The sequence below is a fragment of the Panthera pardus genome, unplaced genomic scaffold, assembly GCF_024362965.1.
Source record: "Panthera pardus isolate Hobbes unplaced genomic scaffold, ASM2436296v1 HiC_scaffold_2, whole genome shotgun sequence".
Taxonomy (NCBI): domain Eukaryota; kingdom Metazoa; phylum Chordata; class Mammalia; order Carnivora; family Felidae; genus Panthera; species Panthera pardus.
The window spans coordinates 97552663-97567220 of record NW_026526765.1 but is presented as its reverse complement, the minus strand read 5'-3'; the positions used below and the strand labels follow the sequence as shown (position 1 = coordinate 97567220).

At 44.7% G+C, this 14558-nt stretch overlaps 1 protein-coding gene across 6 annotated transcripts in view; it reads left to right on the top strand.

Annotated features, from left to right (window-relative positions):
* Nucleotides 1-14558, top strand: part of PDE8B (phosphodiesterase 8B) — a 274179-nt gene that overhangs the window by 174254 nt on the left and 85367 nt on the right. For all 6 annotated transcript variants that reach the window (XM_053907256.1, XM_053907255.1, XM_019462938.2 and 3 more), the window contains exons 8-10: nucleotides 1110-1250; nucleotides 2792-2880; nucleotides 4969-5029. In XM_053907256.1, coding sequence (XP_053763231.1) covers nucleotides 1110-1250; nucleotides 2792-2880; nucleotides 4969-5029 — 291 coding nt within the window. The remainder of the gene's footprint in view (nucleotides 1-1109; nucleotides 1251-2791; nucleotides 2881-4968; nucleotides 5030-14558) is intronic.

Below are 14558 nucleotides of genomic sequence, written 5' to 3'. Positions count from 1 at the left end.
AGTAGCCTGCTGCCTGGCCCCAGGAGGGTGGTGATAGGAGATCGCTGAAGATAGTGTCACCACCCCAACTCTTCTGTCAGCCTCATAAGGCCTTGTGCTCAGGCTCCAGAGCACCCTCCAAACCTCTCCAGCTCCCAAGTTTAATTGTGTTAGTAGGTTTGTTCGCAGGGGAACAGCTCCCCAAGTGTCCCTGCATCACCAGGCTACTTACTACTATCGTCATAGTGGAGTGCAAGAGTGATGATGATTATAGTTTGCAAGAATGTTTCCGAAGCAGCAGATGGATGTACATGATGCCCAAAGAAATCCATGACCTAGAGGCTGTACGGTCACATTTTACCCATGTTCTTTGTCTTTCTTGTCTCCCTTATTCAGCTTCTCATCTAGTAGATTGTTCTTGGAGAAGAAGTTGGAGGGTGGAGATGGGACCTGGGAGTCAGGCAAGGAAATAACTCTGAATTCCAGGGCCCTGGGCAGAATTTTAGAAAGAAACCTCTGAGTATGCTGGCTCCAGATGTGCCAAGGTGGCCTCTTCTCACACCCACATGTGCCCAGTACTGAAAGGGCTGCCTCCTGCACAACCTGTTTAACTAGATTTATGGTTCAGGTGAGATGGGAAGTGGCCCCAAGCCATAGCATTGGTTAGTAGGCAGTGGCAGTTAGAAAGGAGGCATGAGAGAGCCAATCTCTGCCTTGTAGAGATGTGACTAATAGAAGCCACAACCTGTTCAACCAATTCATTTTTATTCTAACTCATTTTTATTTTTTGACTGTTTTCTTCTTGGCCGATTGGGGATGAGTAAGGCCCACAAGAGGCTGGCTCTACTAGATGAGGACTTCTTGCTCTTTGTCTGCTAAGGAATTTCTTCCAATGCCCCAGAGAGAACTAGGGCGCTGGGGTGGTGAATGAATACATTGATGCTCAGGAGTGAGGCAGCGACTCCAGGGGGCTTATTGAAGTGACAGAGACCAGTCGGCACCCACATCAGAGAGTGCTCATCCAGGGAACTTCTTACTTGATATTCCAACCTGTTCCTCTGTGTCCCAGCAAGCACTCCTGAGGGCACACAGCATACCCACACTGACCTTTAACCACCTCCTGTTCACAGTACGTCAACCCAGCCTTTGAAAGGATGATGGGCTACCACAAAGGCGAGCTCCTGGGGAAAGAGCTCGCTGAGCTGCCCAAAAGTGATAAGAACCGGGCAGACCTTCTTGACACCATCAACACGTGCATCAAGAAGGGCAAGGTGGGTGCGACAGACAGATTTGCAAACCCCTCCCCAATGCATTTTTGTTTCTGAGTTTTATGTCACGTCTTTAAGATTGGCTCCTTTGATGACATGATAATTAAGTGAAAGATCTCTTATGTTGGCAAAATGAGTCAAGTTGGGGGTTAATTTTGGATACAAGTGAATCAAGCACTTACGATGATGTAGAACCTGATGACTTTGTGTAAGGAGAGTTTATCCTTTCCATGAATCTGTCCTCGCTCTCTTTGCTGGAGTATCGTTGCTGCCTCTGAGCAGAGTTCTGCCCACAGGGATGTTGTGTGTTTTTAGTGTGTCCATTGTTTGGGGGACTGGAAGTACATGTATCCGTATTTCTATGTGGGCCCTGTTCTTGGTCACTTTTCCCTTTTTCTGTTCTCTTTCCTGATCATAGTTGAGTAGAGACATGCAACTCACTTCTCCCTGTCATGTCAGTTTGTCCAGCAGCCAAAGAGAGGGCTGTCAGTGTGGCAGGAAGCTTCCCTGAAGCCCTCTCTTCCGGAAGTGGAGTGTGGCTCTGGCAGCTGGAACTCCCTGTGCATTTTCTTTTAAGCATTCAGAATGCTTTCACGTAGTTATGTCTTTCATCTTGTGTGCTTTCTCTGATGTGAAATAGTGAAATGAGCACTGTGTTCTTTTAATTGGGGACTGTTTATAGGAATAAAATACGTTTGGGTTGTATATGACAGCCAATGTTGATTTTTAAACAATAGGGGCAGTGAGACTGAAAAGGAATCAGGACAATTATCAAGTACTCTAGAAAATTTTGCCAGGGTGGTACTGCCACACGCGTAGTGGCCCAAGAGGCACACCAGTTAGCCGTCTCGTGTGAGGGAGGGGGCAGAAACGGGCTGAAGAGAAAATTGGGTTCTGGTTTATCTCCTTCCTCTCAGACATGGTAGAGGGACCACCAGGCTCTTGATGAGCTAATTCCCTGGGGTCCAGAGACAGTAAGAATGCTCACACTCTCCTTAACCTCATAGAAACTGCCAGGAGTCAGATGAATTCCCGAGAAGTCTTGGTAGGATGCCCCGTAGAAAGTAGGGAGACAGGTTTCAAGATAAATTAAGAGACAAGAACTTAGAACCACATTTTCCACTCTGTGTATGTGGGCAAGTTAGTTAGAATCTCTGAGCCTTGGTTTACCCATCTGAAAACTAAGGATGTTAATATCAAGCTTACAGGTTGCTGTGAAGATTTGAAGGAAGACCCCATCAGAATCCCTTGACCTGGTGCCACTTAGACCCATAGGACTGAGAGTGGAGCTCTACCCACTCATCAACTGTCCTAGGACCCTGAGGGGCCATCTTGGAGGCGGACATGTTGGTCTTGGGGTCTTAGTGCAGGGTGACCACGAGCCTTAGGTAATAAGTGTTACAATAGGTACAATGATAAAGCAATGTTTTATGGAATGTAATGAAAGCATGTGGGAACTTTATTGCTCAACTTGATGAGATCCTCTGAAGAAGCAGCCATTAGCCTCAATGGAAGGATTTTAAGAGCTCTCTTTGTCCATGTAGGAGTGGCAGGGGGTTTACTATGCCAGACGGAAATCCGGGGACAGCATCCAGCAGCACGTGAAGATTACCCCAGTGATTGGCCAAGGAGGGTGAGAGCGAACTCTTGAACTCTTTTAATTGAAGGGCTCATGTGGGCATTGGGTTTGCATATTGAAATACCAGTGTAAGCACTAGACCCACTAATACGGTGGGGTTGGGCTGTACATAGCATATACTGTGGACAGACCCATGTGGCTGGCAATAGCCTCTAGACGTGGCTTTCCCTTTCCCTCTCTTCTCTTGCTTATGGGCTTTACAAAGCATCTCCCCAGCTGCCCACCTCCGCCTTATCGTCTGTGGTTCCATTATCCTCACTACCCTCTGAAGGAGCTGTGTTTAGGCTTTCCCCTGTCATAACAGCAACAACAAAACAACAAGGCTCGCTGGCTTCAGCCCTGCACTGGGAGCCACCTTTCTCTCCTTGAGGCACCAGCTCTGTAGTGGTTCTCTTCAGGCTGGCTCGCGGCTTGTTCCACAAGGTGAAGAGAGTCCTGGAGGTCATGGTTACATAGATAAAGGTGTGTTTGGCCAGAATCAGGTGATAAGATTCCATTTAATGTCAGATTATCAGAGAAGGTCAATACATAATTTCTTTTCCTTCTCTCAGTTAAATTTTGTGAGAGGGTTTACAAAGCCAAACAGGATCCCTGAACAAGTACGCCACTGAGGAGCCTCTAGTAAACCACCTTGAAGGTCAACACTAGCTTCATAGCATGGTTTACAAGGGACCCATGCTGTCACGTGATGTTTTGGAAAAAGAAGAGGTAGCAGTTGTCATGCCAGTAACCAGAAGTGGTGAGTCCTGCCTGTGACTCGTAAGACTACCTGAGTACCTTCCAAATTGTTGGGTGGTTAGAAAACAAAACATTCTGTAAAGTCAGCTAAATGTCTTAGGTTGTTTCCTCTCCAATTGTACTTGTTTGATAAGTTTTGAAATTGTTAGCCCTCATTTCAGAGACCATCATCTCGTATTTCCTGACACTTGGCTTCCCTCTGGGGCATTGGCAGGCCTGACAAGGGTTTTGAGCACAGAGAGAGGCCTCCCCTGCCACCCCCTGCCCCTTGAGCTGGTGGCCTTGGCATGGCCATTTCCACTAACAGTCTGTGCTCAGAGGCCATGATGGCTGTCACGTTGGTACCATCTTCTCAGAAAACTTAAGCTAATATTCGCTCTGTGTGTGTGGCCAGAATTCTTAGGTGACCAAGGCAGAGGAGACACTTTTGCTTGGTAATTTCTGTCAGAATGAATTTTTCTTATCTCTCTGATTTTACAGATAAGTGGGAAGTTCTTTTGTCTAGACGCAGTGTTATTTTTCCCTCACTTGTAGACAGTGCACTATCAAAGGAAATTCTTATTAAAAGTAGGGAAATTTTATCTCTTCCTGTTTACTGAGGCTTATTACAGAATATCCAGTATTTTCTATACTCTCTTCAGTCCTCCAGAGAAAACTGAATCAAAGAGAGCGAAACAGGAGACTCATTCCTGTTCCTATAAAATCTCACATAGCCCTCTAGAATTCCTGGCTCCCCTCTCAGTACCAAATCTACCTTGAGCTGATTTTTGTGCAGGGAGCTGGATAGCCTTTTCTGGTCTCCCTTGTGGTAATGAGCAAGACCATAGGCCGTTTTGGGATTCTGTCCATAACCTTGAAATAAGAGGATTTTTCTCTGCCTGAAAAATGCCATCATTGTGATGACCATGCTGTGAAAGAATATGGAACATTAATATAAAAACAGCAGCCATGTAATTTGGTCATTGTCCAAATGAGTCTTTTGCTTTTTATATAAGCTGTAAAATTATTCATGTCAGCGGAACTAAAACCAACTTCTCGAGGAGCATTTCATCCTATCGCTGGAGATATCTGGGAGACAAGCTTCAGGAGTCAGTTGCAAAATGAAATATCCATTAGGAAAGTGTTTCTGAGCCAACTGTGATTAAAAGGGAAGCCCAGTTTCTGGAGGCATGTGTGGGCTGTGTATGAAAAATGTGTTTTCCGTAAATTTTGTTTGAAATTTAAATGTGCCCTAGAATGGACCCTGGGGTTTTGCTTTAAGAAATTCTGTTGATGTTTTCATTTGCTGATTTGTTGAATCATCTCCTATCTGACTCACTAATAACTGATAATTTATGTTATTAGGAAAATTAGGCATTTTGTCTCCCTCAAGAAGCTGTGTTGTACCACTGACAATAATAAGCAGGTATGGTATTCAGTTTCCTTCCTTTTGCTTTGTCAGCTTGACCACATGTTACATTCTCACCACTGTTCTCTGCTTGTCTTTATCCATATCTTCCTGTACTTGCCAATTTAGGAGGTGTATGGCAAAATTAGGCTCCTTTGACAGGCAAATAGTAGAAAAAAAAATTCCCTGCAGGCTTATGTTGCTTTGTTAGTAATATACAGCAGTTATGATTTAGCCTGTGGCTGTGCAACTAAAGACTAATGTATTTCATGAGAGCATAAAATTCTTCTTCCAAATAAAAAAAGTCCTCTTTTTCTATCATAATTTCTTAAATGAATGAAAAGCATGTATGTATTTGAGCATTTCACTCCCACCAATTCATATCAAAAACAATCATTCCAAGTTAGTAAAAATTAGTACTATTAGTACTGTTTATTTTTACCATTACACCATGCAGAACAATACGTTAGAATCTTGTCTTCTGGAATAACAGAATTTTAATACGTTGCTATATTTAAGAACTTATAAAGGTAGTTTTGTCATAGAGAACAATGCTGATATTGGTAAATTTTCTTTCTTATACTTTTAATATTGGGTTGTGTGTATTTTCATTCATCCTTTAAGGTTTATTGGTTAAAAAGCCCTGAACATACATAATTACTAGTGATCTGTTTTTGAAAACACAAAATGTGGCCTTTGATATAGATGGAGATTTTAAAAGAAGGGATAATGTCTTGAAAGGATATGAAGGTCTTTGGGGCATGACCCATTTTAGAGGAGCATGTTGGAGACTTGGAAAGTTTGGGATCAGATAGTGGAGGCTGGCCAGACAAGGAGAGAAACTTTGGGGTCATAGGACTTGCTGATGCCCAGGCTCCTCCCCCATGAATAGGCAGCTCCTGGAGGGGAGTCCAACCTGGGTGCCGTGAGCCTGTGGTGGGCTTTCAGCTGGTATCTCAGTCCATTGAAGGTATTCATGTCTTCATGCCTGATTTTTTTAAATAATGATTTGATACATGTATATATTGCAAAACGATCACCACCATAAGTCAACATGCATCACCACACATAATTCCAAAACATTTTTTGTGATGAAGTCTTCGTTTGAGACCTATTCTCTTAGCAGCTTTCAAATTTACATTACAGTATTGTTAACAATGGTCACCATGCTGTACATTATATCCCCATAACTTACTTAATAAATGGAAGTTTGGACCTTTGACCCCTTAACCCATTTCTCCATCCCCGCACCCCACCTCTGGCAGCCAACCTGTTCTCTGTATCTATACATTCAGTTTTTTGTTTTCCATTCTGCATGTAAGTGATATCATGGTATTTGTCTTTCTCCGTCTGACTTAATTCACTTAAGATATCTAGGAGATAATCTAGGTCCATCCATATTACTGCAAATAGCAAAATTTCCTTCTTTTCTGATGGCTGAATAATCGTGTGTGTGTGTGTGTGTGTGTGTGTGTGTGTGTGTGTGTGTGTGTATTAGAGACAGAGAGAGAGAGAGAGAGAGACCACATTTTCTTTCTCCATTCATCCATCAGTGGATGCTTAGGTTGTTTCTGTGTCTTGACTAATGGAAACCATGCTGCGGTGAACATGGGGGTGCATATATCTCTTTGAGTTAGTGTTTTTGTTTCCTTTGGATAAATGTCCGGGGGTAAATTGCCAGACCATATCGTAGTAACATTTTTCATTTTTTGACGAACCTCCAAAGTGTTTTTACATAGCACCTGTGCCCTTTTCTTCACATCTTCACCAACACTTGACATTTCCTATCTTTTTGATACCGCTTCAAAAGATGTGAATTGATATCTCAATGTGGTTTTGATTTGCATTTTGCTGATGATTAGTGATGTTGAGCGCTTTTGCATGTACCTGTTGGCCATTTTTATGTCTTCTTTGAAAAACTGTCTGTCCAGATCTTCTGCCAGTGTTTAAATCAAAAAAATTTTTTTGGCTTTTGATTTGTAGGAGTTCTTTATATATTTCGGGTACTAATCCCTTATCTATGATTTACAAGTATTTTCTCCCAGTTGGTAGGTTGCCTTTTTATTTTGTTGATGGTTTCCTTTGCTATGCAGAAGGTTTTTAGTGTGATGATGGTAGTGTCAGTTATTTATTTTTTCTTTTGTTGCATTTGTTTTTGCTGTTGTATCCAAAAAATCATAACCAAGACCAGTGTCAAGGAGCTTAGTCCCTATGTTTTCTTCTAAGGGTTTTATGGTTTCAGATATCGTGTTCAAATATTTCTTACATTTTGAGTTGATTTTTCTGTATGGTCTAAGATACTGGTCCAGTGTTATTCTTTGGTATGTGGCTTTCCAGTTTTCCTAGTACCATTTATTGAACAGACTGTCTTTTCCCCATTGTATATTGTTGACTTGTGATAAATTAGTTGACCATATATATGTGAGTTTATTTCTGGGTTCTCTCTTCTGTCCCACTGGTGTATGTTTCTTTTTTTATGCCAACACCATACTCTTTTGATCACTACAGCTTTGTAATGTAGTTTGAAATCAGGGAGCATGGTGCCTCCAGCTTTGTTCTTTCTCAAGAGTGATTTGGCTATTCTAGCAAAATATTCTGGACTAGTGAAGGGAATCGTACGTTTTCATAGTATTTAATTCATCATAAAATGCCTCCTTCAGCACGGAGAATTTCACCTAGAATCAGGAAGTTTTCATTTACTACCGAGACATCTGGGAAAGGAAGGGAGTTGACTTTCATAGAAAAGTAGATTCTGTCAATAGCAAAGTTTACACATTCCAAGAGAAAGAAAGAGATCTGGGTGAGAGGTGACAGGTGGGGAGACATCCTGGTGGCTCTTGAAAGACGAACCACTGAACCCACGCAGTGCAAGCCAACCTGTCATGGGCTGTGAAGCTGCTGTGCACGGTGTAGGCCCACCTGTGCTAATTCGTGTTCATGCCAGAGATGAGCCAAGTACATTTTGTGGCCAGTATCAAGCACAGCCTTCCCCCACCAGCCGATGCTTGATCTTCCTCCTTTCTTTCTCAGTCGGACCCCCAGCCTCCTTGTCACCGGTCTTCCCACAACCACGTGTGCCCACATTCTACCCATCTGTCACCCCCACCGTCATCATGGCTGTTTGTGTGCCTCAATGCCCTCTCCTCTCCAGTGCGGTCACCAGACTGTGCTTGTCCTTGGGGGCCCATGCTGCCTGATGCACGGTGGGCCCTTTGGCCGATGGTTAGCTTGAATGGAATTGAATGTCTAGGTCCTGGCTTCCTGCCACCTACAAATCCTTCCTGCTTCCCAGGGAGAGCAGGCAAGCCCTTAGTACAGGACTTAGGGGTGCAGAATACAGAAAAGAGGGCCACCTCTTTTCTGATGCTGTAAATAGAAACATCTTTATTGCCGTGAATTAGCTGTTGTTCTGAGAAGAGTGGAAACGCAGAGCTCAGATACCCTGAGCCATTGACGTCACCTAATGGTGCTGCACAGGCCTGGAGAGACACTTAGATTTTCCAATAACAAAGAATTTTTATGTCTCTGGCGGCCACAGTGTTTTTCCTCCTCATCGGAGGAGGCTGGAGTGAATGGTGATGAGTCTGTGACGGGAAGGGCTCCCCAGAGGTGGGAGCAGCCTGTCTGAAGGCGGTTCTGGCTGTGCTGATTTCTGGGATGTTAGCCTTGACGTCAAGATCCGCCCATGGGTTTGCATTTTAACAAGGAATGAAATTGTAAGCCAGGATGCTATCTCCTGGTAGTGCTTGTCGTCAGCAAAAATCCCTTTTCCTGTGTGAGCCCTGTAGCTTCTTGCCAAGGGGCTGGAAGTGGTCAGTGAGGTTTGTCTGCTGTAAATACCGTCTCCCCTTCCACCACACACACTTGCTCCCCAAATATGTACTAAACACCTGTACTGGTGCCAGGGACAGTCTCTGCCCCAGAAGCTGTGGGGGTTACAGACTGATAAACAGGATGCATTTCTAGAGCGCCGTGCAGGGGAGGTGTGAAGTGAGAGCAGGAGAAACAGAGAACGTAGGACCAAAGGAGACTGGCTAGAGTTTTTTTAGGTGTCGTCTAGGACAAGGGGCAACAAACCACACCCCACAGGCCACATGTGGTCTGTCGTACACGTAAAGTTATGTGGGAATACAGCCACATTCTGTGTTACGTAGTGGCTGCTTTCACGCTACAGCAGCTGAGAAGTTACAACAGACACCTTGTGGCCTACAAAGCCTAAAATATTTACTCTCTGGCCCTTCACAGAGAAAGTTTGCTGACCACATTTCCACATTTCCAGAAGGTAATTTTCTTTTTCGATCTACCCGCCTTCCTAGGCCAGGTACACTCTTCCTGGGATCCCAGAAATGGCCTCCTCCTGTCAACCCTGCACCCTGGGGCAGAGCCCATCTCAACCTCTGTGTAGCAGTAAGACGTGAGGACCTGTTTCCTTAATGCTTTTGCCTTTTCACGAGGTCTAAATCCAAATCCAAATGCATGACTCAAAGTGGAATTTCGGGGACCTGCCACCATGCTCCAGGTGTCAAGCTCATGCTGGGAAAGGACACTTCTAGGATCCCATCTTCACACCAGCTTTTCCTAAGCTGGCATCATCAAAGCAGAGGGGCCTCACCACTGGCATCCCTATAGTACTAGCCCACCCTTAGTGCGTCCCCCATTCTTGCTTTTTCCTCCAAGCCTTGGCCATGAGAATATGGAGAGCCCAGCGCTCCCAGAAGCCAACATGCTGCAGGCATGGAGCCCTGGCAGAGAGTATGGGAAGCCAGGGGGCAAGAGGGTGGTGGTGCCACTGGCGGTCTTGTGTCCTTTAGCTTGGATCATCTGGTCCCTCTTCTCATGGATGGATGACTCACAGGTCATGGAGAATCCCAAGGGAGGTGCAGAGGTTGCCTGTCCATTAAGAGGAAGGTCGTTTTGTGTGTGTGTGTGTGTGTGTGTGTGTGTGTGTGTGTGTGTGTGTGTGTGAAGTTAGGGAGCACGGACACCCAATGAACAGCTCCAGAAAATATCCCCTGTTCTACTAGGTTGTAGCAGGGGAAGGTTCTGATCAGGCTCTGAGGTGGCATGCTGATTTCTGGCTCATCAAGGTTCTGAGACAAAGGCTGAAGGAGAACAGAATGAGAGCAGTCTAACCTGCATTTTGCACAGGACTTTCCAGACCTGGCAGTAGTGAGGGAGGGGAGGGAGAGAATACTGGAATTCTAGTGACCACCTCCACATCCTCGTTTTAGGGAAGAGAAGTTGTTTCAACAGTGAAAAAGAAGGGAAGGACATAATTTCTGAATGAAGAATAGCTATTTAACTTGAATAAGTTTTGCTTAGTAAAAACACTTGTTTCTTCCACTGCAGACTGATATAAGCATTGTAACATCCTAACATCACTCTGGGGACAGACGTTTGGGGTCACTGCTTTAAAAGCACTTTTATCTGTGTAACTTGTTTGAGAATAATAGGGGCAGAAATGAGGACTGAATTGTCCAAGTTTGCAGTGATGGATTCTTGCTTTGAGATGAACTTTTTGGGGTTCATTCCTATTTTGTTGTATAGTATGCTATTTAATCTTGAAATTGTAAAAATTAGGGAAAAAATAGAACTTCACTACAATTATAATGCATATGACTAAACCTGTCAAAAGTGCCTAAGACAAGATACAGAGGGTATAGAGTGGCAGGGAGTAAGAAGGGTGAAAGAACAGGTCTAACCTTTTGGGAAGGCTTTGTGTGGGGACGGAGGGACTAGGCCCTGAAGGCAAAAACAGTGGAAAATTTTAAGGAATCAGATTATGCTCAACATAAGAAAGAATTAACAGAATGGGCCAAGCTCCTAGGTAGTTTGTGGCTAGTGAGTTCATCACTAAGGGAGGTAATCAAATAGGAGTATATTGAGTACTCAGTAGGAAAAGCTGTCGGGGGAGGTCGCTCACTGGCCAGAGGTTAGGCTAGGTCAGTGGTTTCTCCCAGTGTAGTTCCCTGGAGCTGCAGCAGCCCAGGAACTTGTTATAATTGCAAAGTCAGACCAACAGAATCGAAACTCCAAGGGTGGGCCTAGGCAATCTGTTTTAACAAGGCTTCTGATGGGACTCTGAGGTTGAAGAGCTATTGGACAGGATGAATGGCTGTCAGGCTCTGATACTATAAAGTTGGATCACTGGTTCATCAGTAGGGTCTGTTCTGGGTTAAATCTAGTCGGAAAAGATTTTTTTCGCTTGTGGCAGCCATCCAGCCCTCCTCTCCTGAATATGGGGACCCTGACCCATGCTGCTCAGGACCTTGCCTTGCAGGGGACCCCTAGAGCTGCATGTCCAGTCTTGAAATATGGCTAGAGATGCGCTCCACGTGTAAGCCACGTGCTAAATTTCAGAGACTTAGTATGAAAAAGAATGTAAATGATCTCATTAAAAGTATCATAGTCTTAGACTGATGACATGTGGAAATGATACTTGCACATATCGTACCTAAAAGATCATTAAAATCAGTTTTGCCTGTTTTTACTTTTTCATGTGACTGCCAGAAAATTTAAAATGACACATGTAGTTCGCGTTTGTGGCTCACACTGTATTTCTGTCAGGCAGCTGGTTTCGCCATTCCCTCCCCTGTCAAATCTTACCCTGAATCCCCCTTCCCATTCACAGGTGACAGGGGCTAACAAGCTGAGCACACTATCTGGTTTCAGCCAGTGAACCGGCAGCAGATGGCCTCCCAAGAGATGAGGCTAAGACCCATTCTCCAGGCCCCTGGCAATGCTCCCCCTGTTATGGGAAGATGATCTGCTGGGCACTTAAGCAGGTCTTTAGGGAACACTTTTGTTTGGGGGAATTGTGGGAGCACCTTTCATTAGTTCTTAAACTGCAGCAAAAAGCTCTTAGAGCTCTCCAGTAGACAGCAGGAACCCCAGGTGCCTTGTCCTGTGACAGCCTTCTGCCCCCTGCCACAAGGCCCATCCCCATTCTGCAGCCCCAGACTGGCTTTCTCTTAGGTCTGTCCTTGCCCTTCTCTGTTCTTAGGCCTCTACTCTCCCCACATTTGCCAACTTCTGTTCCCTCTAGTCCTTTCCTTCCTGGCAGGTGGCTGGGCTAATAATAAGCCTTTCCATGATTTTTGGACTTCTCTTCTAGGGCGTGGCAGAATAGGCTCCTCAATACTAAAACAGTACTGTAGCTCAGGCACTCTCTGTAAAACTGAGAGAAAGTCTGGTGCAGGCAACAAGCAGAGACAGAATTACAGGCTGCTTTCTGCTCGTTGCTAGTGATAAATATGTTTAAATTTGTCCTAAATGCCCAGGATTTGAGGTATGTCTCATGTTTTTAATGGCGTGGACTGTTTGCAGCTTCCTTGTTCTTTAGGACTCTACCCAGCTTCTCCTCCCTCCAAGAAAACTTCCAGAACCTGCCCGCCATATCTCTCCTGCACCTGCCATGAGGCGATGGTTCTGCTTCTCTTCTGCATTGCCCATTGGACTCTTAATCTTATCCTGCTTTGGATCAGTTCTCACCTGGGGGCAGGGACCCCACTGTGTGTGCCCAGGAGACATAGGGAAGTTATTATGAAAACTAATGTTTACTCCCTAACACAGTAACCTTTGAAAGGCATAGGAGATTAAAGATGAAGCTTTTATCTAGTCCCAAATTAGTATTATGTGTTCAGTATTGGTCTGTATGTAGCTAATATGTCACACATACTCTAATGTATTTTCCATGTTCTTCCAAGACAGTTGGAGAAAAAGGGAACTGCGATTGAAAACATGACCTCATTCATCCCAGGAAGTGGCTACTCACATTTAGAAATGTTTTTTATGTAATCAGTGTATTAGCATGATGTTGAATTTATACACATGTACTGGACTCACAGCAGGTGCTCCAAATAATTGTTAATGTATTTGATAAAGCCACTAAGTAAACACCATTTTTCCATTTAGCTTTAGTACATTTTTACATGAAGCTATTTTTTAAAAAGTCCCCCGATGTTGCAAAACCACATTTTCCCCCCTGAGAACTACATTTGAACTGCCGAACCCTCAGCACTCATAAGTGGAGTACCTGCGAAGTGTCGGAGGGTGCAGACGAGTGGGAGGTCATGGCAGGGAGAGGGAGCACGAGGTGGGCAGGGACCCGGAGAATGGAGAGATGGGATTACATGTGTGGGAAAGTCTTGAGTCAGAGGAGAGGAGAGACACAGCTTCATGGCGGGCATTGGTTCTGGCTGCCGTAGCCCATGATGACAGGCTTCAGAAAGTACCCCTGGGGTCTGAAGCTGAGAGGGCATCACCGTGCTCACCAGGCACAGGGTGAATCAGGCACATTCTGGCCAACGCGGACCCACACTGAGCCTGGTGGGGGAGCAAGAAGACACAAGTGCCTTCACCCTGTTGGAGCAACTTGGCCCGGTGTGTTCAGCAGGACCACAGGCCTGGGGCTGTCCACCCTGCGCAGTGATGCACTGGGTTCCTTTGCACTGTGTGATCCTTATCGCGTCCTCTCTGCCATGGCAGTGGGTATTTAGCCCACGTTGGGGATAGCTAGGAGTGGAGGATAGGAAAAACAGAGGGAAGGGACTTAAAATTCTGAGGTGCTGATCAAGTTGGCCTCCTGTGAAGCTGTCCATGTCCTCTCAGTAATGAAGCCCAACCCAGCTCCAGTGGGGAGCCCTTAGCTTGAAGAAAACCACTTTGATTTGAGAAAAGTAAGATAGGTTTGGTAATAAGCAGTAAAGAGGCAAAGACACATTGAAGACAATGAGGATTTAACGAGGAGATAATATGTTTGATTTGGGGAGAAGGGATTTTTTTTCCTCCAAAATTTAACTGAAATTGTAAAGGTTGCATTTTTATATAATCTGTCATTCAGACTATTGCAAGATTCTGCTCACTGTGCAGACTTAGACTAATTGAGCCGAAGAGATTTTCACATTATCTTAGACCTGACTGTTGAAAGGATTGCTCATTTAGCATTTGTGGATATTAGCCCTATCTGGAATTTGTTTTGTTTTCCAAACTAACAGTTGGTGGCTGACTTCTCAGGAGGAATTCGTTTACTTCACATTGAGAACTTTTCAGTTTGGGGCATGCTTGGCCTTAGCTGAACATTCATTCATCCAGTCAGTGAGCGTCAGTTGCCCCTGAGTCCTTTCGCCCAGTATAAGTCACAAGGACAGATCAGACTGAGGTAATAGGTTTCTCCCCACATCTACTCCTGCCGAAATCCTTGGCTGGCTAAAGGGAACCCCCACCATCCACTCAGTCATCCTCACCCTAAACCTGGGAACCACCTTTGGCACGCTTGGTTTCTTGTGTCCCCCACATCTTAGAAGACATTTAGTCGAAGATTGTGTCTTCCTAACAGTTCTAGACTCTCTGTGCCTTTCTCTCCATCCCACCCCATTTTATCCCACTGTGACTTCTGGTTGTCCTGCTCTGGCCGCCCATCTGTTCTCTGCCTCTATGAAGAGATAGACTGGCAACGGCTCAAACAGGCCCAGGAGAGGAGATGTTTTAATTTTCTGGAACTATGTGAGTCAGTTGTTAAACCACCCATTGTTAAAAATACAAGTTA